General features: G+C 42.9%; 1 protein-coding gene across 1 annotated transcript in view; it reads left to right on the top strand.

Moving 5' to 3' along the window:
* The first annotated feature begins 1193 nt into the window (after positions 1–1193).
* Positions 1194–25491, top strand: part of LOC149288284 (unconventional myosin-VIIb-like) — a 53589-nt gene continuing 29291 nt past the window's right edge. Inside the window, exons 1-21 of the mRNA XM_089492015.1 lie at positions 1194–1211; positions 6420–6533; positions 6631–6783; positions 7232–7416; positions 8473–8594; positions 9203–9345; positions 9573–9686; positions 10726–10879; positions 11568–11644; positions 11868–11987; positions 12537–12679; positions 12959–13169; positions 13490–13625; positions 13743–13846; positions 21716–21856; positions 22330–22488; positions 23200–23292; positions 23787–23881; positions 24240–24324; positions 24672–24890; positions 25033–25164. Coding sequence (XP_089348141.1) covers positions 1194–1211; positions 6420–6533; positions 6631–6783; positions 7232–7416; positions 8473–8594; positions 9203–9345; positions 9573–9686; positions 10726–10879; positions 11568–11644; positions 11868–11987; positions 12537–12679; positions 12959–13169; positions 13490–13625; positions 13743–13846; positions 21716–21856; positions 22330–22488; positions 23200–23292; positions 23787–23881; positions 24240–24324; positions 24672–24890; positions 25033–25164 — 2718 coding nt within the window. The remainder of the gene's footprint in view (positions 1212–6419; positions 6534–6630; positions 6784–7231; positions 7417–8472; positions 8595–9202; positions 9346–9572; positions 9687–10725; positions 10880–11567; positions 11645–11867; positions 11988–12536; positions 12680–12958; positions 13170–13489; positions 13626–13742; positions 13847–21715; positions 21857–22329; positions 22489–23199; positions 23293–23786; positions 23882–24239; positions 24325–24671; positions 24891–25032; positions 25165–25491) is intronic.

The raw sequence follows: 25491 nt of genomic DNA on the forward strand, positions 1-25491 counted from the left end.
TTGATGCACAATAAATAAAGCAATTTATTTATTTGGATTTTTAATTCTATGCCTCCACCGAGACCTGCCTTCTTCATGGGATTTGTGAAGTACTTTATGTAATCCCGACCCCTTCCAGGCCAGGCTTTCCCCCAATACCACCCAAAAGCCACAGCTTTCCACTTTCCTATCATACCCCCTTACACTACGGTTTTTCACTATGATGCTTTCTGGTGCACTGGCATCCTCTGTAACTTAACTTAAAATTTAGAATATACTATAGAGTTTTGTTTGCATTCATTCATTGAACTTAATTCAGTGCATTGTTTTGGGGATTATTATTATTACAACATTCTTTTGGTGATTTGTTTGTGATCATTGCTATGCTAAATAGTCATTTTTCATTTTCCCTGAGTGTGGTTTTATGATGCTATTTGAGCTCATCACTCTTTAGTTACATAATTGTCTCATGTACTTTTGAATGTAATATATTAATTTGGGTATTAAAAGTTTGTTAATACATTTCTATCAGCAATGTGTTTTTAAGGGACCCGCCTTAATGAACATGCTCGGGTATCACAGGGATATCCAAACATTTCCAGCAGTACGTCTACAGTAGATGGTGTGGGACATAATGGCACTTGTTAGAGATGCTGGTTGTATCTTCATGAAATGGACTCTTTATATGCCTCTTTTGCCAAAGAACAGAGGTTTCCTCTGGCACAAAGGGATGTGCATGAAAATGTGTCAGAAATAACAAAGTTAACAGTGTTATAATTAAACACCAATTTTAAAAGAGAGGGGCAAAGGATTTCAATTCAGTGTATTTGTTACAATTTTGTGTTTTTCAATATTTATGTCCTCTATGGAGTAAATTTCATTCCACATGGCAAAATATTCATCAGTGTTTAGAGCATAATAAATATTGGCTTTATCAGCTTTACTCACTGGGATGCCATTTCAGACAAAGTTCTGCTTGGTTCATTATTTGTTCATACTTTGCTCTATAGTTTCTACAAATGAGTATGAACATCCAGTTATTCGTCATCAAAATGTACAACTAACACCTACCCTCAGCATCTGTCTATTCTAGCTCCATCATATATACATGCATATAACCCAGTTTGTTGGGTTTTTTGTTGAGACCACTTAACTTAATTCAGTTCTTCTTCTTCTCTGTAGGCAACATCTTCAAGCCAATATCTTGACCAGAGATGGTTATCCTTCGAAAGGTAAGGGCTAGGTGCTGAAATATAAAATTTGAAAAGCAATGTCTAATAGAGCTACATAAAAAAGAAAAGTGCTTTACTTGCTAAACAAATACATCATTATCTAAAACTCTTTGGAAGGCTATTTTCTCCCAAATCCTGACTTTAGTGCAATGGTTGATCAATTCAGGAGTTCTATTCAGAATGGCTCTCCACATACAAACTGGCAGTGATTTGCCCCTTTGGTGTGCAACTTCAAGGGATCCAACTAATTTTAGCAGCAATTTTGTTGAATGTTGGCATCAATATTGACTATTACCTAATAGCTTGTAGATAAAAGGTGACTATACAGCGCACAAAAGCAACAGGTGAGCTACACAAGATACAATTCATGCACTTTTGCCAGTTTATTTGCTTCATAGAGTGTTTCTTTTTAGAGTGTTTTTCTTTTTTCTTTTCCATTTCTTTAGTTTCTTTTGACTAAGTATTTACCTACGTTGTTCCATGTCTTTAGTGCCACTGTGGGAGGCAAATGAGGACGGTATTAACAGTAACCTCACATCAGTAACCTCAATGTTCTACCATTCATTTTTAATAAGCCCTGTCCAAGTTATGTCTATTATCCATCAACCATTTTATGAAAATACCTCTCCTACAAAAAAAAAACCCAGGAGTTTGAGTGGCCTTTGTACATGCACTGCAGAATTGCACACAATATAACTTTCATTTGTATTGCATTGTATAATGAACTACATGTATATTTTAGGAGGCAGTTTCACTGTGACACGTCTAGCAGGAGGACATTGACATGTACACATGTCAAAGTTCATAAACAGGATTAACTGAAAATTGTCACAGCAAAACTGGGAATTTAGTTTATTACCTTACATATACTTACAGTTGTAATCTCTGAATAACACAGGATTGCTGGATCCCTCTTCATTTTTTACTGCTTTGTCTTTTATGTTGGAGTAGAAGCTAACTTATGAGCTAATAACAAGTAAAAATACACCTCAAAGATTTGTTCAGCACAGATGGTCCCAAAATTATGTTTTCTCCATGTCTTTGGAGTATTGTTTTGTGTTAAATCGAATGTGATTTAGCCTCAACAAAACACTGAGTATTAAGTTAAGATTAACAGTAGATTTATCCACATTTTTGTTCTTAGTTTTAGATACTTGCATTATCAAGGTTATTATAGATGTCAGTGGAAACTAAAACTTGAATGATCATTTTTTAAATGTTTATCCTATGTTGTCATGTATGCAGTGATGTAGTCATACTGGATGCTGTCCTACTCTCACCCAGGGCAGAATCCCCAGCCACCCCCTCCATGGCCATCATTTGGTATATGACATCATATCCTGGCGCTCCATATCTTAAAGGTGCAAAATGCCAGATGAGGCCATATGGAGATTGTGCCCAGTTGGCACAGTCTTCCAAGGTGGGGCAGTTGAGGAGATCAGAGATATTCATTGTAACTGGTCCACTAAGCAGCAGCAGAGTGACTGACCTGCTGCCCTAGTTGACCCAGGACAGAATATACTACGGTGCATGTATGTGTGGCTATGCCAGCATTTGTGGTAGGAAAGCAATGCCAGCTGTTTCACTGGTCATTCCGGAGAAGGGAAGTATGCTACATGGTAACAAATCAGTAAAACATGTTTACATTACCTAGGATTCATTCCTTTAACATTTCAATTAAATCGAAAACCATCTGTGTCCAACTCTTTAAGGTCTGATTAAGTCAGTTTTTTGTTGCACCTTAGTGGTGACAAGACAAAACATTAATCTCACTCTGCAATGTGTTACCTTAGCAGATTTGCCATTTTATCGTTTTCCTCTAAAAGTTTAATTGCATAGAGACAAGAAACATTAAAGATACTTTTTATGTTTCAATTACAAAAACCTGTTATTATTCGGTTTTGTGCCACATGACAGTTAAATATTCCTTTAACATTTTTGAATGAGACAACATTTGGTATGACAAACGGGAGTCACCATGGAAACCAATGGATTGTGCCTGCTGATTGCTCCACATTTAGCAGGTGCTCTTAACCATTTGACGACAATTGACGTACCTAACAAGTCATGGGTTTAACCAGGGCCGGCCTTAGGGGTCTGCGACCTGTGCGTCCTCACAAGGCGCCATGGCAGCAGGGACGCCTGCCTGGGACTTAAATTAAAACATTGGGTTTTTTTTGGTTTTTTTAAACATTATTTAACATCCTTCATGTTAAATAAAGTTAAAAAAACAAACAAAAAATGATGCTTTAATTTAAGTCCCAGGCAGGAGTGAAATTTTCAGCAACCGCTCGGCGCCCGTCACTCTCCGTGACTCTGTCACGGTGCCGGCATTTCATGTTGAGCGCCGGAATATGACATCATATTCCAGCGCTCAACATGAAATGTCGGCACCGCGTCAGAGCGGGAAGATGGATGCCTCCTCCGCAGGACTCCGGCAACAAGGTAAGTGAGGATAATGAGAAGTAGGGAGAGGGAGTAGATAGTTAGAAGGGGTGGGGGGGATAGTGAGAAGGGGCGGGGGAGGTAGTGAGAAAGGGTCGCCAGAGGAGTAGTCCGCACAGGGCGCCAGAACACTTAAGGCCCGGCTCTGGTTTTAACCAATCTTAGAAAATGTTCAAAGATCACTTTCTTCTTCTAGACGGTGGTGCTGTAATGCATCGATATCTTGTAACCTATCTAACTTTTAATCGTCTAAAACGTATCCATTCATTGGGGTGTTTTTATTGGACTTCTTTTGCTGAGTGGAGAACAGAGTCCTATAATCACAATGTCACAATCGTACACTGAACCTTCTTTTTTATTCTAGCTACGTGGCAACCCCCACAGCAGTATCCATCTCAAAAAGGTCCTCTATTCAACATTCCAATGGCCTCAACATATAAGGCCAACAGTGCCTCTTATCAACAGGCCAGTATGGGTTACCAAATCCTCCCAACCCAGTAGATATTTAGGCATTAGAAGCTTATATGGCTGCCCTGGTGTCCTCTATGTGTATGTCTTCCTCCCCACCATCCACCTTTAGCTCTTACTGCATAACTTTGACAAAAGTGGTTTATGCTTTACTTTTACAGGGGTTCTTTAGGTGTCAACATGGAACAATCACTTATTGCATCACTTTTAAGGAGCACTACTAAATCTCTCTGTAAATATAAGTAATACATGACCAATTGAGTATTGGCATCAATCAAATATTTCTCATTTACAGGCAGTACCTTCTACAACCTCTGCATTAGATAATGTTGGTGTATACAGTGCCCTCCACTAATATTGGCACCCTTGATAAATATGAGCAAAAGGGCTGTTGAAATAGCTTTTATTATCTTTATTGTTTAAGTCTTGAACGTGGCCTGTTAAAGGACATGACCAATTGAGTATTGGTATCAATCAAATATTTCTCATTTACACTCTTTTTACAGGCAGTACCTTCTGCAGCCTCTACTTTAGATAATGGTGGTATATACAGTGCCCGCCACTAATATTGGCACCCTTGGTAAATCTGAGCAAAGAATGCTGTGAAATATTGTCTTTATTGTTTAACCTTTTGATCTTTTCTTAAAAAAATACACACAAATACTCTGCTATCATTTAATTGATGCCAATACTCATTTGCTCATGTCCTTTAACAAGCCAAGTTCAAGATGTGCACATTTATAAAAGGAATTCTACATAGTTAACTAAAGGATACCGTGTGAGAGGTGCGATCAAATTACCTATGTACCTTATTACTATCAACTATTGCTCTTATTTGACATAGTGGTATATTAACATTTCACATATTGAAGAACAACACATATATTAATTTATATTCATTAAGAATATTCATTTGATTTAACCATGTTTCACATGTTAATTATATACATGTGTTTGGATAATTTTTCAGATGTACCTCTCCTGGAATTGATGACGAATCACTATTCTAACCGCCCCGGTCATTAATAGTTGTTTTCATAAGTAATCTTATCTGCCCCATCATGTCATAAACTGTCCATGCACACACTACGTCAGTGTTGCTTGTTAATTATCAGACTGGTTGCCATGGTACCATAATGAGAAAATAGAATGGAATCTTGCTGCACATATTTATTGATACTTTGGAGACAAATGAGCTTTCAAAAAATACTGGCTTGAATCCATAGTGGGTTTATAATTGCGGTTGATATTGATATAAATATGATTTCAATGCAATGTGAGAGCAATTTTCAGATTGTGTTTATTACGGCTTGTAGCGTAAATAACTTAATGACAACTGTAACTGTACCGGTAACACCTTTTGTTTGACAGTTTGCGTAATTTTTTTCTGGAGATGTCAAGTAAAAAATTTTTTGAAGTGGAGATCTACAGCAGTCTGTGGTAGGGTCAGCATTATCTGATCAGACATTTTCCCTTCTCCTCACCCACCCTTACAAAGGGTGTCCAACAACAATCAGCAACTTGACAATAGGGGAGAGAGAGCTTAATACAGAGAAATAATCATGCAGATCCTGATCTCATATATAAATTAGGTCGTTTTTAATGTGCTTTGATTGTTTTATACGCGCAATAAAAATTTTCCATGCTTATAATTGTCAGTGATGCATACAAACAGGTACCGCGTCAGGTGTTATATTTAAACATGGAACACACAATTTTTGTACTTTGCTCCTGTAATACCACATTCAAAAATATGTGTGTTTTAAAGGACATGTATCTTTATTGAGTTCATCAGGGTTTTCTTTTTATTGACTCAAAAAGTAAAATAAAAATACAGGTCATTAGTGTCACGGTCACCCCTTCGGTGCTGCACGCGCGTGTGCAGAAGACTGCTCGCGCACGGTGGTTGCCAAGTTCCCCGGTCACCCCTTCTGTACCGCAAGTACTCTTGCTACTTCTTGACTTTGCGGATTGTTTATTTCAATGAGAACTGTATAGTGTTTCCTAACTGTGACATTGTATACTCTTACTTACTCACTGTACACCTTTTATGGTCCAATGTGTTTCATTTGTATACTTGCAACACAATGTATGCATTTCATATCTTTTTAATAAACTGAGATTCATGAAAAAAAATGTCTACTGCAAAAAAACAAGTTATATTTTTTTCTTCTCTAGAAAATTTCTATACAAATAGACCAGTTGATATGCAAGATTAAATTGTTTCTTTATTATTGTGTGTTGCTCAATACCTGGTTCATGCATAAACCTGTGTCTTGGGTTTTTCAATCGCAGGGAGAGCATGTTTGGCTCGAGATTTCATCCGGCCCTGACAACAAAGTGCCCATTGGAGCCGTGGTCAAAGAATCTCACAGTGCAGAGACTTTGCTTGTGGATGATGATGGCAAGGTGAGCTAGAAAGAGCAATGAACAGTTTATTGTGCACTCTCTCCAGTTTGTGATGAGCTGTTTGTGATACTACATATTGTCTTTTTGTGTGTCTCAGGAGCACTGGATCTCAGCACGGAATCAGACTAGTGTCCGCTCCATGCACCCCAGCTCATCCAAGGGAGTTGAAGACATGATTCGACTGGGAGAACTTAACGAAGCTGGAATTGTTCACAATTTGCATATTCGATACAAGGAGAACAACATCTATGTGAGGGAGTAATAATTTAAACATAAGTGGCTTAGAGTTAAAAATTAGTGGCTTAGAGTTAAAAATGGGGTTTAACTTGAACATCCTGTCTTCAGAAAGATTTGGAAATTTATAAATATAATGCACTTTGCAATTGTCGACAGTTTCTTGAGCCACTAGCAAAGGCTATATAACACTTTCATTTAAAGTTGTTGATTTCAGCCTTAACTCAATAGATTGGCAGTGTTCTGCTGCACATGACAGCAACACAAAAATACTGAACTGCTACCTCATCCCACAGAGTTTTGTGTCATCTCAAATGTCCATTGAATTAAATAGGGCGTTCACGATCTTTATGAACATGAAAAATATAGAATTTCCAACCACCAAGATTGACAGATTTCAGTTACATAGCCAACGCTTTCTTGTATGTATGTAATCATGAACTAATGACATCTTGTTGTTCTAGACATACACTGGAGCAATCTTGGTGGCTGTGAATCCATATGAGGAGCTGCCTTTGTATAACACAGAACAGATCCAGTTGTACAGAAATCGTCGAATTGGAGAGCTTCCTCCCCATTTATTTGCCTTGGCAGACAGCTGTTACTTCAACATGCAGAGAAATAAGGTTGATCAATGCTGCGTCATCAGGTATTGGAAAAACAGTGCTGTTTATTTCCAAGAACCTGTCATTGCAGAATAAAATTATTTTAAAACCAATTGTGTATGATATTGCTAACTTTAAACCATTGTGCTTAACTAGGCCTGGAGGACCTCAAACAGGTAAGTAATAAATAATGTGTGGTTAATTTTGCAGCTCACAAGGCCCTCAGCTTTAGAAGTAAAGTTTCAGGTAAAACTGTATATATAGGTCTAGTTATTTTGTAACATTGAATAATATGACCCATTCTTGAATTGTAACGGAAAAAACATTAGTAAAATCAGCCCCTGACTGGCCAGCTGGCACATTGGGCAAATGCACGGTGGGCCACTATCCAACAAAGCCACATACTCACCCCATCTGTCACTCCAGCGGCCACATACTATGTGAGAATAAAAACATAGTGGCTGCGCAGGGCCACCCCATAATTGCCAGTCTGGTCCTGAGAGTAATATATGAGTTATTTTTTAATAACCTTTCCTTCCACAGCCATACCATTTTTTTTAAACTATCTTACTCAGTTTTCAGAAATCATATTTCTAGTCCAAAGCCAACAGTTTTATTTATATTTTACTATTGCATTCTAACGTGTTGGGAAATAAATCAGTGTAACACCATATTAACTGAATAGTTCCAGCCTTAATCAGCATGCCAACTGGTGCTTATTGCTTAGCGATTCAAAACCTAGAAATATAACTCCCGTACAGGGATTTGGTTGCCCATAGTCCTTTCCACATAGTCTTATAATGCTTGGCACATGCGCTTTTTCACCAGTGCTCCGCAATTCAAGTGACAATGACATCTTATTTATAGTGAATATTCACTAGTAACTACCTATAGTGTTTTCTACCAGGCTCTTATTTTTGGATGTTATTATTTTTATCAAACAAATATGTATTTTACCTTCATCTAGACACCACTATTTGCTTTCTTTCTTAATATTGTCCTAAATCTGTTAGAGATTTTGTCTTATTGGAGTAAAACACAGTAGTAATTTGATCCCTTGTGCTAATGGTTCCATAATCTAGGATTCTGTCCTCTTTCAGTGGTGAGTCTGGAGCTGGGAAGACAGAGAGTACCAAGCTGATGCTGCAGTTTCTGGCTTCGGCAAGTGGTCAGCATTCATGGATAGAACAACAAATTCTGGAAGCAAATCCCATCATGGAGGGTTAGTCCAAACATCTGGGCACATATAAAAAAATAATTACATGTTTATGAACATAGTACCATCTACATTTCCCCTGTAGCACACCACCTTACTTCTCTACATGTTGAAGACCAATAAGCATGGTGTATAATATGTGGTACAAATAGTTTAAACAAATATATAATATATATATATATATACAGTAAAATTATAGGTTATGGCCATGGGTGTATGTCTGGAGTACCTATAACAAAGTATAAAACTCCCTCCCATGGATTGGCAGAGTAATGTGTACTATATTCCATGGTGGGATCTCCACCTCACGGTTAGGTGTACAATGCAGTGGAAGGAGAGTGCTTTATGATGGTGAACACATACACCAGCAAAGTGGCTCCCTACCTGCTTGTTTGTGGTAAATTAGGTTGGATAAAAGCATTGCTTGGGGGAATCAAAAAGAAAATTGTAAGTGGCCTGGATGCATCTTAAATCTGATTTACATGGACATTATTTCAGGATTAAGTGGTAGAGCAAGTATCCCAATAGCTCAGAAAACATTCTTAACATTTTTGGCGTGCATCGTCTCTGCCTAATCTCCATGCCTCTCCTTTACTTTTGTCTTTTCTTTCCAGCTTTTGGAAATGCCAAGACCATCCGCAATGACAACTCAAGTCGATTTGGCAAATACATAGAAATCCATTTCTCCAAAGAGAATGTTATAGAGGGAGCCCGCATCGAGCAGTTCCTACTGGAGAAATCACGTGTATGCCGACAGGTCAGGGCTCACATATGGGTCACTGCAATGCTAAAATTTCAAAAAATAATTAGATATCTTTGATAATAGAATATATTTTGTACTTGTGAGTAATAGATGTATGTCAGCTCTTTGAATAATCAAAAATGTATGTTACCTTATTAAAATGTTATTAATATATCTCGGTGGAGAGATTTCTTTTTGTAATTTATAATACATTTCTTTACTGTACATCTGGTGTTCTTCAGGCTACAGGAGAAAGAAATTACCACATATTCTATTGCATGCTGTTGGGAATGAGTTCAGAACAGAAAAAGGAGTTAAAGCTGGGCAGCCCTTCAGAATACAGATACCTGACAATGGTAAGCCCCTCTTTCATGTGTAATTCTGTTTTCTCTTCCTCTGCCAATGCAAACAGGACAACGCTGATGTGTGCTGCTTTATTTGCTCTTTGGGCATCAGAGGGATTTACTGAACAGCACTATTTGACTAAAGACTTAAAGGACTGCTCCGGGTGATTGGGGAAAATATATATATATATATATATATATATTATATATATTAGACTCCAGTTTGCATGTTGCTGGTGCAGGTATAATTAGTTATTGGAGGTAAAAAAAGAGAATGATGTGTCATTTTCCCCTGCCTGACTCAACTGAAAGGGGGAAGCATATACAATATACTTTTTGCACATGCTCTTTAGAACTCCCATGGATGTTAGCGGGAGCTGAGCTCAACGGAATTAGTAGATGCTATTGACTGTCGCTACTCGCAGTGACTTCAAACGGAAGGCTACAGAGCATGTGCAGGCAGATTACTTGCACATACTCTGTAGCCCCCTGTAGCTTCTTGGTGGTTTCATTAGAGGCTCCAGTACTTAAAGAATGGATGCACCAATTTGCAGCCAGTAAAATGCACTTAGAATTGGGAATTAAGGGTATACCATTAAGGGTATATCTCTGAAAGTATATTCACACAACAAACATAGTTACATATATATATAGATATGTAAATCATTGTTCTGTGGACGAGTCAGTACTTATTTTTGTTCTTCACTATGTTTAGCTTTTTAGCCTGTACCATGTATGTTATTGTCTGTTTATACACCTTTTCCACCTTTTCAATCAGATGCAATAGTTAATTACTACATATACAACATTTATTGTTATATCAGTCATTAGGTTAATTTGTAAATTTTGTAACAGAGAAGTTTGCCCAGATCCATGATTATCAGTATTGGTTCCACTCTCTAATAAGCATTCTTTAGCAATGACAAAATATTCTTCAATAACATAGACACTCTTTATATTGGAGTCCGAAATGGAACTATGGTTTGTCTTAGATATTTCTCCCATCATCCTGAGACAGCCTAGATTGAATGCATTTTTTCTCTGAACTCAGGGTAACTGCACAAACTGCGAGGGTCGCGATGATGCCAAAGACTATTCTCAGGTCCGTTCTGCCATGAAAATCCTTCTTTTCACTGACACAGAACAAAAAGAGATTGTTAAGATGCTTGCAGCTATACTCCACCTGGGCAATTTGATTTTCCAAGGTATGTGTGCATGCTGAAAATTACAAATCTGCACAGTACATAAAAAAAACAAAACACTGTTATTATAGGCACAAAAGACAGTGTATTAAGGTACCAATATAGTGGCTGTGAACCTGCCCCCCTGCATCTCAATGGCATGGCTGATTTGTATATGCCATTATATTCCCATAAGTCACCAATATATATACCGATTCAGGCTCAGGTAGGCACTTCAACAAGCAACAAACTTCAACAGTTTGAGTGGAAGGTTAATTTCCAAACCCTAGACCCTTTGAGCTATGGAGTAGCTCCCCTCCTGTGCCGCAACTAAGAGCAGGGGTTGCTAGCAAAACCCAGCCATTCTTTGAGCTCTATTATCAGTGATGCAATGGAAATTTATCCATGTTACTAGTGGTCCTGGCTTCTGATAAATCACTAGAGGCTCAGCCAAAGGCTCAGGGAATTTGTGGTGCTCTCAGTATTGATCACTGACCTGTGTTTTATGATAGCTTGTGCTAATTTTACAGCAAGCACCTGCATGGCGTATATGTGATACTTCAAGCTCATTGTAATGTTTATGCACAGCTGTTGAGTCTCATCCAAGGTGTTTAAAGATGACGATATGATTATTTCTGCATTGATTTAGACATTGTGCACAACACTGTGTAAGCTAGCATCCCTCACCAATCTCATTGATTGTGATCTCCAGGAGCAATGTTCGGAAATCTTGATTGTTCGGATGTCTGCGAGTCCATTCACCTATCCACTGTGGCTGATCTTCTTGAGGTAATTAGAAGAGGTCATTTGTATTCATAATCCATGCTTTATAATTATTTAGCACGGCACAGTTTCTCACCAGTTGTACTTTCAAACTCCCGAATACAAAAATTTATAATTTACTTGTTTCCTTTTTAGCTTAGTGTGCAAGAAATATATTCTTTTCAATTAAATATAATACAATATTCGAAATATGATGTGTTTACTGACAATTGTCTTTTTTTTCTTCCAGGTGGACTCCAGTGAGTTAAAGAATTGCCTCACGAATCACACCATAATTGTCCGAGGGGAGAGCGTGAAGAAGCCGCTGAGTTGCATACAGGCCTCTGATGGCAGGGATGCATTTATGAAGGTAAGGATGAAGAACTTTGCCAGTTGATTGCAATCTTCTCACTGCATTATAGGTATATTTCTAGTAGAAGCAGAACTCACATTTAAGTGTATGAAACATTTGATAATTACTAAGACTATGCTACATTTCAGATTTGCTGTATATTATTTAGAGATACAGTTAAACTTGAGATAAGAAGCAATTCTTGGTGATGCCCAGGTAGTGCCCCAGAATTGCATCAGATCAAGCATATGGTTCCACTTTATACACTTATGCCTATAATTAGCTTATATGATGTTTACTGCACAAGTCTTGGAACAAGGCTCCAGAGGGCTGTGTTTTCACAATAGACCTCATCAGTGTAAGGTTCCGTATTAAATAACGTTCTAGACCATTTATCATCCTTGCTGTTCCCTTATCTTTCTACTGATAATTGAACCTAAGTAGTCTGACCTCAGAACCCAGTGTCAACGAATGATGAAACATGGAAATAAACATTCTTCAGTACTGACACCTCTGTATGTATTGTAAAATACAAGTCCTTGGTTAACCAATGTTTTCCATATCCAGGGTATATACGGAAGGTTGTTCATGTGGATAGTTAATAAAATTAATGGTGCTATATTCACACCTGAGTCAAAAGGTCTTGGAAACGAACGCAGGTCTGTGGGATTACTTGACATCTTTGGGTTTGAGCATTTCAATACAAACAGGTAAAATAATCTTACTTTTACTTGAAAGAATTAGTGCTTTATATTTAAATTAACTTATGCATTAAGGTTATCTTATAACAAGTGTTCTGTGTATGTACTTATTATTCCATTACATATACATACATATACAATATACAGCTGATTCAGAATTTGTTAAAGAGTGAATGTTATTTATTGTGCATGGCAAAAGGCAGTATCAGAATTAACCGACAGTATGTGTATTTACATACCCGTTGTATATGCTTGTTGGAGTGCATTAAAATGTATTGTTCCCAACAGCTTTGAGCAGCTATGCATTAATTTTGCTAATGAACACCTGCAGCAGTTTTTTATACGTCATGTGTTCAAGCTGGAACAGGAGGAATATAACACTGAGATGATCCTGTGGCATCACATTGACTTCACAGACAACCAACGCACATTGGACATCATTGCACTCCGACCCATGAACGTCATCTCATTGATTGATGAGGAGAGCAAGTTTCCCCAGGTGAAGAAATGATAACTGTGATTGATAAAAGAACTGATTGATTCTTAGACTGAGCCAGAGGCTCCAGACCACATTTACAAAAAGAGCTATCTTGTCTTAAGCCGTGGAACTCCTGTGTCCAGAAATATTTTTCATAGAAAAAAACAAAATAACAATAACTACCATAGACCATAGGATTTCACATAAACCTTTAGAATATTTTTAAATGTTTTTCTGTAATACACATGGGTCAGTAGTATGGCCACCCAATGTGTTTGATAGAATGGTTAGTCTAACCACTAATTCTACAACTTTTTTTTATTGTTTTGCTTTGTTTGTAGGGAACTGATGCAACTATGCTGATCAAGCTCAATTCCATTCATAGTAAAACCAACATTTACATCCCGTCCAAAAGTGATCATGACACCAAGTTTGGAATCAACCATTTTGCTGGGGTTGTCTATTATGAGACAGAAGGTGAGGATGATGCCATAAAAAAGCCATTTATATACTCACTAGCACTGCTTCCACTGGCATGGTTGTTGTTTTTTGCGATTATTTTAAATATGCCACCTATTGGACTCTTGATTTCAGGGTTCCTGGACAAGAATCGGGATTTGTTGAGCAAAGATCTTTTACTCATGGTCCATTCCTCCCGCAGTAAATTCTTAAAGGAGGTATTTCAGGTGGAAAAACATGCAGCCTCTTCTAATCGTGGTACTATTCGACACGCCGGTCTTAATCAGCACAAGGTTGGATTTATCTCTTCTTGAGTGATGGTTTCCACCCTCGTGGATATATTTCTTTGTATTTTGCCATTTCGCACATAGAAAGTACTTTGAAGCATAATTATGTTGTCCTGTGTTGCCAGTAGTAAGTTTCAGTGTAATAAGCCCATATAGAAATAATTCTATCGAAGACTAAAATATAGGTGGCACCTTGATTTTTTAGCAATTGTAATTAAAATGTGGGTCCTAGCGTGTGGCCATCAAATGCCATTTCTAAAAGATTTAGGGTAAATCAATGTTTATTAAGGTTTTTCAGTTTTGTGGGAAGAGGCAGGGGGAAGGGTACAGAAAATCAAAAGAATCAAGGGGGGGGAGGGAAGGAATGAGCAGGTACAATTGACACTATGCAGTGTACAGATATCACGTCGACAGAACATGAGTACAAAGGAAAATGGCCACAACATTTAAATGTAGCGAAAAAAACGGCACGGCAGGAACAGGGCGCTCCAGAGCAATAGGACACATGGTCACAAATACTCCTTCTCCGCAGAGCACATGAGAAAGGGAGTGCGTAGACACTCCGGCATTCGTTACCCATAGGGGGGGAGCCTAGGCGTTGCGCCTATGCGCCAGAAGGAGCAGGGGCGCTGGCGCCAGAGAGCAGGGGGTAACCAATCGCGCCGAGGCAGACATCTAAACCAGGCAGGCGGGTGCTACTGATGCGGACACTGCATGCCATGTAAGCACGGTGCGGGGATGCTTTAGGGTTGGTTGACGGGGGAGCGAGGCAAGAAAACGGCGACATCCCCTGTGCAACCTCGAGTGAGCTCAGCGTGATAACACGCACGGACACCCCCAGCACCTAGCCTTGGGGGCATAGCCCTGGACTTGTAGGGAAGGAGGGCAGCAAGGATGCGAGGGAAGGGAAGAAGGGAAAAGCGGAAACAGAGAGGACAAAGAAGAAAAGAAAAAAAAAAATGGGGGAGGGGGGAGCTCGGTAGGGGGCAAAGTGACCACGTTTCGGATGGAGGCAACCCGGAGGCCGCAGCTCAGGAGGGCACGCCGTCAAGCAATGGGCTAGCAAGCAGTTGCAACCTGTGAAACCAGATGCGGTGATGTTTTTCAGACCTCTCCGTGGCAGAATAGATCAATTCCTCAAGCACTCGAGTCCGCTCCACCCGTTAGATCCACTCCCGAATCGCAGGGGGGGAAGAATCACCCCAATGCAAGGGGATAAGGGCTTTCGCAGCTGTCAGAAGGTAGCGGACCACTGAGTTTTTGTACCACGAAATCGGGTGGGGCATGTGGAGAAGGAGAAGGAATTCCGGCGAAAAGGGAATGTCCCTGTCGGTGAGGGATCGAACATGGGAGTGAATGGCCGGCCAATAGGGACCACCACAGATGAAGCAAAGAGCAGGGAGATGCACCACACCGCCAGCACTCATCCCTCCTATCAGGACAGAACCGGGCTGTGGTCGACGGGGGCCTATACCACAGGGCCATCAGCTTGTAGGACATCTCCTGGTCCCTGTTATTAAGGGAGCAACGGTGAGTCAGCACGCAAATCTTTTCCTACTGTTGCTCGGTGAGAGTGAGTTGCAGTGAGGCCTCCCACTTGCCCTCGTGAGGTGGAGGGGAGGGAAAAACAGCCGAGAGGAGGAGGCCATAGAGGAGCGATACGCCATGAGGTGGGGGCGAAGTCACGGTACACAGCGCTTCAAACCTGATGAGGTCCCTAAGGACCTGGTGTCTACGGCCCAGGGAACGAAAGAAATTGCCCAGCTGAGCATAGTGGAAGCGCGCGAGGGCCGTGGGAGGGGCCGGGCCCACCAGAGCCTCCAAGGGCTGTAGACCCAATGGGGAGAGGTATGCGCGGATGCCCAGCGTCCCCCTGGCGGCCACCTCAGGGAAGACGTCGCCTCCCATGCCCGGTGGGAAATCGGGATTGTCGCGTATCGGAGTAAGAGGAGACGGGAGAGAAGAGACAGAGGTGCCCCGCAGCACCGAATGCCAGACACTGAGCGTCGCCCGTATGAAGGGGTGAGGTGCCGCCCGCTGGCAGGCGCACTGCGCCTCCAGCCAGGGTAAAGAACTAATCGACGAGCCCAGCATGCCGCTCTCCACCTCCAGCCACCGCTTCCCACCAGCACCACAGGCCCACTCCACTATCCGTAGGAGATGGCATGCCCGGTAGTATGTACGCGGACACGGCAAAGCCAGGCCACCTCTCGACTTGGGCAGGATCAGGACATTGTATCGAACGCGGGGGGAGCGGGGGCCCCATATAAAACGGAGAAAGGCAGAGCGGACAGAAGCGAAGAAGGAGCGGGGAATGTGTATGGGTAGAGTCTGGAACAAGTAGAGGAGTCTGGGCATCACATTCATTTTAATAGTGTTGACCCTACCCAGCCACGTGACAGTGAGCCGAGACCATCTGCGGAAGTCGGACTGTATAGCGGAAAGGAGTGGCAGGAAGTTGTTGGCGTACAGCCGTGAGTGATCGGGGGATATCCACACTCCTAGGTATTTCAATTTAGTATCGCACCATGCGAAGGGGAAAGCCGCACGCAAGGAGGTACTGACAGCATCTGGCACATTAACACCCAGGAGCTCAGATTTAGACATGTTGACTTTGAAGTTGGAAAGGTCACTGTATGCCGCGAGCTCCTGCAGGACAGAGGGCAGGGAGACGCGGGGCTGGGCCAACGTGAAAAGGTGGTCATCTGCATACCCCAAGACCTTATGGTGGGAACGCCCCACCTGGAGTCCCGAGATGTCCAGGTTCTGGCGTATCGCCTGCAAAAGGGGTTCCAGTGATAAAACAAACAGCATCGGTGAGAGGGGGCAACCCTGTCGGGTCCCGTTGCGGATAGGGAAGGGATCGGAAAGGATGCCGTTGATACGAAGCCGCGCAGAGGGGGCAGAGTAGAGAGATTGTATCCAGGTCAGGTAGCCCGCTCCAAAGCCCATGTGACGGAGGGTGGCCAGCATGTACGACCAATCCGTCGGTGGATAGGAAGAGGGACGAGGCGGCAGAGGACCGCGCATAATGAAGTAGATTAAGAGCGCGGATGGTCCCATCTCTAGCCTCGCGGCCCGGGATAAAGCCAGACTGGTCAGGGTGGACGAGGGAAGGCAGGAGGGGTTTCAGCCAGTTCGCTAAAATTTTGCCAAAGAGCTTAAGGTCCGCATTGAGGAGGGAAATAGGGCGGTAACTACCGCAGCAGGCAGGATCCTTTCCTTCCTTAGGGATAAAGGAGATGGTCGCCGCCAGCGTATGGGGGTGTACTAGCCCTCCTCCCAAGATGGAGTTAAAAGCCTCCACGAACCGTGGGCCCAACAGGTCACGAAAGCGCGAGTAATATCGCAGAGGGAAACCGCCCGGCCCCGGGCACTTCCCGGATTGGGAGGACTTGATAGCTAAAGTGTATTCCGTGAGAGAGATGGGGACCTCCAATGCGGCCGCCACGTCCGGAGTCAATTTGGTGTGAACTGTGCGGGCGAGGTAGTCTCGAAGACGTGTACCCCCGGAGGGGGACGCACGTCCGCGAGAAGGGAGATTGTAAAGGCCAGTGAAATAATCAAGAAAGCATTGGGTGATGTTGGAGTGAAGAGATTGCAGACGGCCATCCGCGGACCGAACCTTAGGGATATAAGTGAGTGGGCGCGCGCGGCGAAGGGCCCTGGCCAGATATTTGCCGGGCTTGTCGCCGTGTTCATGGAAGAGGGCCCGAAAACGTTGGTATGCCCTATGGTGTTTGCGGTTTAAGAGGACAGCCAATTGGCCCCGGAGCAGCGTAAGGCGCTGTAGAAGCTCCCCAGATGCGGTGGACTTGTGGGCCCGTTCCGCTACTGCTATCTGCTCACAGAGTGAGGCAAGCTCCCTACCCTCAGCCTTTTTTCTCTGGGAACAGAGACGAATTAGAAGTCCCCGGAGCACGCTTTTGTGCACTTCCCAGACCGTGAGGTGGGGCGTATCCGCAACCAGGTTTTCGGCAAAGTAAAGGGAGATGGCCGATGTTAGTTCGTCACATATCGCAGCATCGGAGAGGAGGGAGTCATTCAGGCGCCACGTCCTCTCCGAGGGGCGGAGAAGGGGAGAGTCCAAGGTCATGATTACCGGGGCATGGTCCGACCACGTTGTCAGGCCAATGCTGGCGCGGTTCAGTAGAGTGGAGTGCTGGTAAGAGAGAAAGAAGTAGTCGATTCGGGAGTAGGAGCCATGGGGTGTGGCTAGGGTGGAGGGCCCTCCAACAGTCAACTAGGCGATGGTGGGAGAGAAGGGAATTAATTTTGCGCGGGACATGCGACGAGGACCGAGCGAGGCCGGTGGAGACGTCAAGGGCCGGGTGAAGAGCCACGTTAAAGTCCCCTCCCAGCACAAGGACACCCTCACTAAAATCTTGCAAGCGCGACAGGTTGGTCTTCAGGGCTACATGCTGGCCTCGATTAGGGAGGTACAAGTTAGCGAAAGTGTAAAGTTGATTGGCGACGCGCCCTTTGAGGAATACAAAGCGGCCCTCCGGGTCCGTCTGAGTGGCAAGCTCCTGAAACGGGACCGATCTGGAGAGTAGGATGGCGACACCCTTCGTTCTGGCACCGTGGTATTGCTAAAGGCCCCCCTCGGATAATAAAGATCGGCTAGCCTAGGAGCTCGACCCTCCTGGAAGTGCGTCTCCTGGATAAACGCAATGTCAATTTTCTCCCTCCGGAGATCGCGGAGCAAATGGGACCTTTTCTCAGGGATGTTAAGGCCTCGTGCATTAAGGGTCAGAAAGGCGAGCGGCCTCGTACCAGACATGGCGGGAGAAAAAAAAAAAAGGGAAAGGGAAGGGGGGGGAGGAGCTAGGATGGGACAGTCGGTAGAGGAAAGAAGGAGACGGGCAAAAGGTAAAAAGGGGGGAAACAGTGGGGGAAAAACAAACACTCAGTACATCAGTCGAAGTGGGAAAAGAAAAAACTGCCGTATGGGGGACCCACTCGATAGCCAAAAAAGACGTACGGTGTGGGGTCGTGTAACCAGGCAACAAGAAAAAACGGTGCGGCAGAGCCGAACTACGTAGAACGGTGACGAAAGGAAAAATACGACAACTAGACTGGCCACCGCTGCCCGCACGGAGCAGCAGCAGTAAAACCCGCAACGACGGGGCACCCCCATGAGAGGGAACAGCACCGGGGAGAGCACAGGATGCGCGCAATGCAAAGGTAGATGAAGACGCGGTAAGAGGGAAGTGTATGCCATGAAGACTCCGGTATCGGGGCGCGAAAGAGTGGGAGCGTTGAGGTGTCAGAGCATGTGCGTGCGTGGTAGTGTCTGCCACAAATGCAGGACCTAGTATACGACAGTGCAGTAAGTAAAAACAACGATGATAAGGCTATATCCCAGGAGGGATCAACACCAAGTAGAGCATCGGGCGGGTTACGTGGTCGTGCAACACATTTAATATAACACAGTATAACCCATAAACAGCAACCGATACAGGCAATGAACAGGGGGGGCATGGGACATCAAGTGAGGCCCTGACACCGGTGCGGAAGCACCACAAGTAGGAAGGAGTCCGCGAGGGAGCAATATCCCTGGGGAGGGAAGGGGGGAGAGAGCGTCGTGCGTTCGCGCAGAGAACGTGTTTGCGGTGGAGAACAGGGCTCTGCATACAACATTGCATAAGAGCTTACAACATAGCAGATAACATTGCATAAGAGCTGTAGCATATACAAACATTGAGTAGAAGGCTACGTCAGCGAGCGTGGCGCATCGCCGTATAACACGTATACATCAACTCCTACAGTCGACAACAGGGTAGCAGAGCAAGGCAGTGCGCCGCGACTCGAGTGCCGTGCGTAGTCAATGAGGCGGCCACGACGACAAGGTCTCGTGGAGACCCCAATGTAGCCAGTGCCAAGGGAAAGGGCCGAGCAGGGCTAAAAAAAAAAATGCAAATAGAGGCCGTGCGTATGTGGAGTAGAAGCCGCGGCGACAAGGTCTCATGGAGACGGCTAAGTGGCCAGCACCACGTTGTGTGCATCTGAGCATGGCCGTGTACTGTGTGTGGACGTGCAGGGTGTGTGTGTGGGAGTGTGGACAAGAACTCCTATGCATGCATGAGGATGGATGTGAACTGGTGTGTTGTGGGACCATGGATGTGGAGTCTCGTGGTGGAGTGTGGATCCGGAAGTGCACAGACGAGAGCAGGGATGGTCAATTGTGTAGGCGCGGTGAGACGGAGTGAGGCGCAGATGTAGCAACTCCGTTAGTACGGAAAAAACAAACAAAAAAAAAACCCCAAATTGTAGCACTTCCATAAGGAATCATGCAAGCATGCCGCCTAGGCAGCAGGAGATACGGGCAGCCAAACACCCCCCCGTGCAGACAGGAGAAGGTGAAAAAGATAGGTGCAGTGTGGTGTAAGAAAGCCAAATGTGTCAAAGTGCATCCTGGACCACACTGGATGTCACGAGGGCAAGTCTCACGCTGTAATTTACCGGGTGCAGAAGTCACAGACAACCAAGCGTGACCCATACGTGTTTATAGGTATATGTATATATAAAAAAAAAAAGAAAAAATTGGAGAGTCGTGCAGCCACAGGTGTGTAGGTGTGTGTGGAAAATAACGGAGGGTGGGCTTTAAACAAACCCCCCCAGGTAGAGGCAAATAAAACATATAACAGTGCCCAGCGTCCCTAGGGAGAGAACCCAGAGTCATCAAAAACATTAAGTCCAGAGACCAGTCGGAGACTCGTAGCTCAGGGAGGCCGAGGGCCGTCAAGACGTCAGGGAGCTCGTGGTAGTGGCCATGATGGCCTCCTTCAGCGGGAAATCGGTGAAGTGACAAATTATGTCCCTGGGTGGGCCAGTTAGGGTACCTCGGGGCCGGAGGGCCCGGTGCATCCTGTCGATCACCCCGGAGGCCTCAATCCGTCGGCCCATAAGATCGGAGAGCAGGCGAGTCATGAGAGCGGGCAGGTCTTCGGGGGCCTCGGTCTCGGGTACCCCCCCTGATCCGGACGTTCTGTCTGCGGCCTCTATTCTCCACGTCCTCGAGGCGGCGTCAAAGGGCACTGATGTAGAGGAGGTGCTGGTCAGAGGTGCACTGGGTGAGCTGCAGAGTGTGGTGATGCGCCGCGGAGGAGTCCTCCAAAGATAGCACCCTGCGCTCCAGAGCCGTGAAATCGGCGCGCAACGTGGCCACCTCATCCCTGACCACCTGCTTCAGCTCCAAAATAAGGGTGGAAAAGTCTGTCTTCCATGGCGCCGATGAGAAGAGCTGCAGCACCTCTGGCGCAGGAGACTGCGGAGGGAGAGGTGGAACAGACCGATCCTCGTCGTGGGATGGCGAGCCAGTGGAGGAGCCGGCCTTGTGGTCGTCTGAGGTCTGTGAGGTAAGGTCGGCCGGTGTCCGAAAATATTCCCTCAGGGAAGACGAAGCCGGTTGAGAACGGGTCCCCGGGGTGGCGGGGTCTGAGCTGGGCTTTTTTGTGCGGCCCATCGTCGGGGTAGCGGATGATAGCTAATAAAAAAAGGGCGAGCAGCGGCGGAGCAGAGGATTCAAGCAGCCATCTTCTCCGGCAGCCGGCCACGCCCCCTCTTCTAAAAGATTTAAATATAACTTCTCCTTGTCTGTTTTTAATCTGTTGTTACTATTGTATACAGTTGGATAGATGCAAGTTACAGAAAAACGTACTTCAGCATTTAATATATTTAGACCATAGAAATACCACACTGATCCATTCCTTGGAGACTTCATTGGCGTTTTCACTTTACAGATGTTATCGTCTTAGTATTTAACCCTATTGATACAAAGTGTGTTGAAAATTTTAATATTATCTTTTTCTCTGCCAGCAAATCTCGGATACTAGCAAGTCTTTGCCTACTTTGGGTGGTCAGTTCAAGCAGTCACTTGAGCAGCTGATGAAAATATTGGGCGCTTGTCAACCTTTTTTTGTCCGTTGCATTAAACCCAATGAGTTTAAAAAGCCAAAAGTATGTATCACACCCACCCATTCAATCAGTTACTTCAATGGCCTGCATATTCATCCTCTGTGATTTGGTATCAGAAATATGGTACTTTGGCAGAGCGGTATAGATTGCGTACAGTTCTATAACAATGTTTAGTGTTTCTGGTGTAGACTTAATTGCACTTGTAAAAGCTAGAACCAAAGGTAATGGTGGCTTCCTTTGTAGGGGCTAATGATTTGTTCTTGACACATTTGATATTGACAGAATGAGGACGTTCAATAACACATGAGATAGACAGTCAGACGAGATCTTGTGTCAGATAGGAACAAACATGACAATTTTGCTGATTTAAGCAGACAAGTTTGATCAAGGACAGAATGACCTGCAACTTTAAAAAGTTAAAACTGTCTTTGTAGAATTTTAAAGCTTCAGGGCTCTATAAAAGCATCTTTAACCCTGAACTGCTAGAACAAATTTGTACTTGTACTTGTCCTCAGATGTTTGACCGTGAGCTGTGTATTCGTCAATTGAGATATTCTGGAATGATGGAGACCATACGAATACGGAAAGCAGGATATCCGATTCGATACAGCTTCTCAGAATTCTTCCACAGGTTCCGTGTGTTGCTGCCACTAATGTCTCCCAATCAAAAAACGGTAAAGATACCAGTGCATCCATCATAGGCAGAAGTGATTAGAAATATTATTTGTGTGTTTGGCAATCAAAATCATTCATTATCATTGAATGGGTGTTCAAAAATGTCATTGCAGAATAAAGCTTCACTGACCCCTATGCTTAACATACAGTAGATATTCTCTTTATTGTTGCCCGAGTCCTGCAACAATTCACATTCTTCAATGTATTTTCCACTAGTGAAAGAGATCAGTATAAAAACTTATAGCACCCATCTGACTGATGACAACATCATCTGCTAAGCTGTAGTCTAGCGGGCAACCATGATCAAATGAATAGAGTTTATGGTCTTTGCAGAGTGTTTCACATACAAATACTCTGTAGGAAAGACTGGGTACTTTTAGATTTCTACAATGTTAGTATAACACACAATGCAAAGGATTCCATAAGATAAACTAAGCATGTAAGAAAGAAGAGTTATCATACGTTTTATACACTTGATTCCCCCACACTCATATAAATATCTCAGGACTGTTTTATACGCAACAATAAGTCAGCCACTAACACATGCTCTTTATAAGTATGTTCTCACAATATTCCCAAGCTTTACATAATTTATAGTGTCTGGCTTGCTGGATATACCATTTTAGTACGTCTGCCAGATTGTGCCCCTTAAAATGGCACATGGTCAGTTTTTATTACAGGTCCACTTTAAATGTCTGTCTTTGTTTCAGTGGGATCACTTGGCTTGCTCTGTTGATGTTATCAAAGATGTGATTGGAAAAGATGAAGACTGGAAAGTTGGAAAAACAAAACTTTTCTTGAAGGTATAACTTGAGAAATGTGAAAAGCATGACCCGTTCTGTAGACATCAAAAGGACTAAAATATAAAATTAAATCACCCATTTCTTAGCTTCATGTTTTGTATAGTCCTTTTAAATATTGCTCCTGAATCCTCATCTTTACACCCACAATATACCTAAACATCATATCCATTATCTATGCCTCTACTTTATTCTTACTTTCTAAAGATTGAATGGGACCTAAACCTGGCCAAGGCAGGTCTGGGACGTATCAGGTTCTCTGGAAAAGCAGAGCCAGTTTTACTTCTGTTATTGTAGAAGTAATCATCTTGAGGGCTTATTCCAGAACCAGGAATAGCAAGGCTACCCAGCCTAGTACATATACTAAAGGAAATTAGGTTAGCTTGTTAGGATTCACAGCAAGTGATTCATGTCATTTTTGTTTACTGGTACAAAAAAAAAATACCGGTATTTGTTGGTGTTTCCATGACATTTAAAGTTAACATTTATTTGCTTAGGACCATCATGATACCAAACTAGAGGTGGAACGCGAAAAGGCAATTACGTCCAAGGCTATCCTCATCCAGAAGATTTTGAGGGGATATAAAGACAGGTAAATCATTCATAACTGAAAGAAGCATTCACTATATTCATTTATATAAATGTTCAAGTCTGATGTCTCTAGTGTTACTTTGTTAGCAAATTCTAGTCGTTCCAGATCCCTTCAGATTAGGTATAAATAGCAATTGCAACACTGAATGCAAGTATGAGTTAAAAATATATACACCAAGTAATGCTACTTACTTCAGGACAGAGTTTTAAAAGTAACAAAAAATGAAATCTTAAAGCTTTTTCTTTATTTTTGACATTTATGTATACAAACATGTATAATAATATTCGTGCAGATATGTATTTCATAGCAAATGTTTCTTTCCCCCAAAAAAAGTCTCTTATCACTTTCATCTTTCCAGAAAACATTTTCTTCAACAGAAGAAGGCTGCAGTGAAGATTCAAGCAACTTGGAGGGGCTACCGCTGTAGGAAAACATATCATAAGGTGATTATTTCTAATCTGTTTTTGCAAACAGAAGTCATGTTTATTTTGATATTTCCAACTCGTATTACTGTGTTCTGTAAACTATGTATTTTTAAAGTTGTAACACTATGATTCTCAAACAAGGGTTCATGATTAAAATACTATTCTAGATCATCTCTCTTGCTGCTGTTGGATTCTGATTAGCTAGTCATAAATATGTTGTTTTGTGTGAATGTTGCTTCATGAGAGTTGTATTTTAGCATTGACAGTATATACACCACCTTTCTAGATTATAAGTAAGTATGATATGGGAATTAGGTACTTTTTGTCCATAGGGTCTTTTTTACCTGTTATTGTGTTTGCCTCAGATGCAACATGGTTTCCAAAGGCTTCAGGCAGTGGTGAGAAGCCGACAACTCCGTCAGCAATACCAAAAGATGCAAGCCATTGTTACTAAACTGCAAGCTCGCTGTCGGGGTTATCTCCTGAGAAAGAAAGTCACACAACAAAATAACGCTGTGCTGGTTCTCCAGACGCATACTCGCGGGATGCTGGCCCGTAATCTATACCAGAGAATGAAGAGAAATGTAAGAGCCATCAATAGATAAAACCTCAAAATTACACCAAGCTTATTTCCTTTATATAAAAACAAACTTGTGGCATTTCCATGTTGTCTTTACTTAAGTTCCAGTTTCGTGTTTGTACATTTCTGCTCAAACTTTATTTCAGGAGTTCTTAAGTCAGAAGGAATGGGAGGAGGCTGAAAAGCATAAGATGATGAAGAAAGATATGATCAGGCAACAGGAGAAAGAGAGTTTAGAGATGGTGGAAAAAGTGTTTGGGTTCTTACCTGCTCTCGCTGTAAGTAGTCATCAAAGCAGAAAACATGTTCTCTGTTAACCCCTTAAGGACGATGGGCGGTCCCTAAACCCATTGAAAACAATGCATTTTGAGCCCGTACATGTAGGGGCTTTGTCATTAAGGGGTTAACTTAAGATTCTCTGTGGGGTGATAGTTATAGTATTAGAAGCTGGACCCAGCAGGATGTCTTTGCAGTTTTATGAAGCTCAGTGACCAGTTAAGTGGAGTTGCCTGCCTAACTCTGCCCATTCCAGATTAAACCTGATTTCTCTCATGGTTCAGCTATATAGCTACGCAGCTAAAACTCTGACTAACTGAACAGAGCCT

The sequence above is a fragment of the Sceloporus occidentalis genome, unplaced genomic scaffold (assembly GCF_023333645.1).
Source record: "Sceloporus occidentalis isolate IW3139 unplaced genomic scaffold, rSceOcc1.0.p SCAF_53, whole genome shotgun sequence".
Classification (NCBI taxonomy): Eukaryota; Metazoa; Chordata; class Lepidosauria; order Squamata; family Phrynosomatidae; genus Sceloporus; species Sceloporus occidentalis.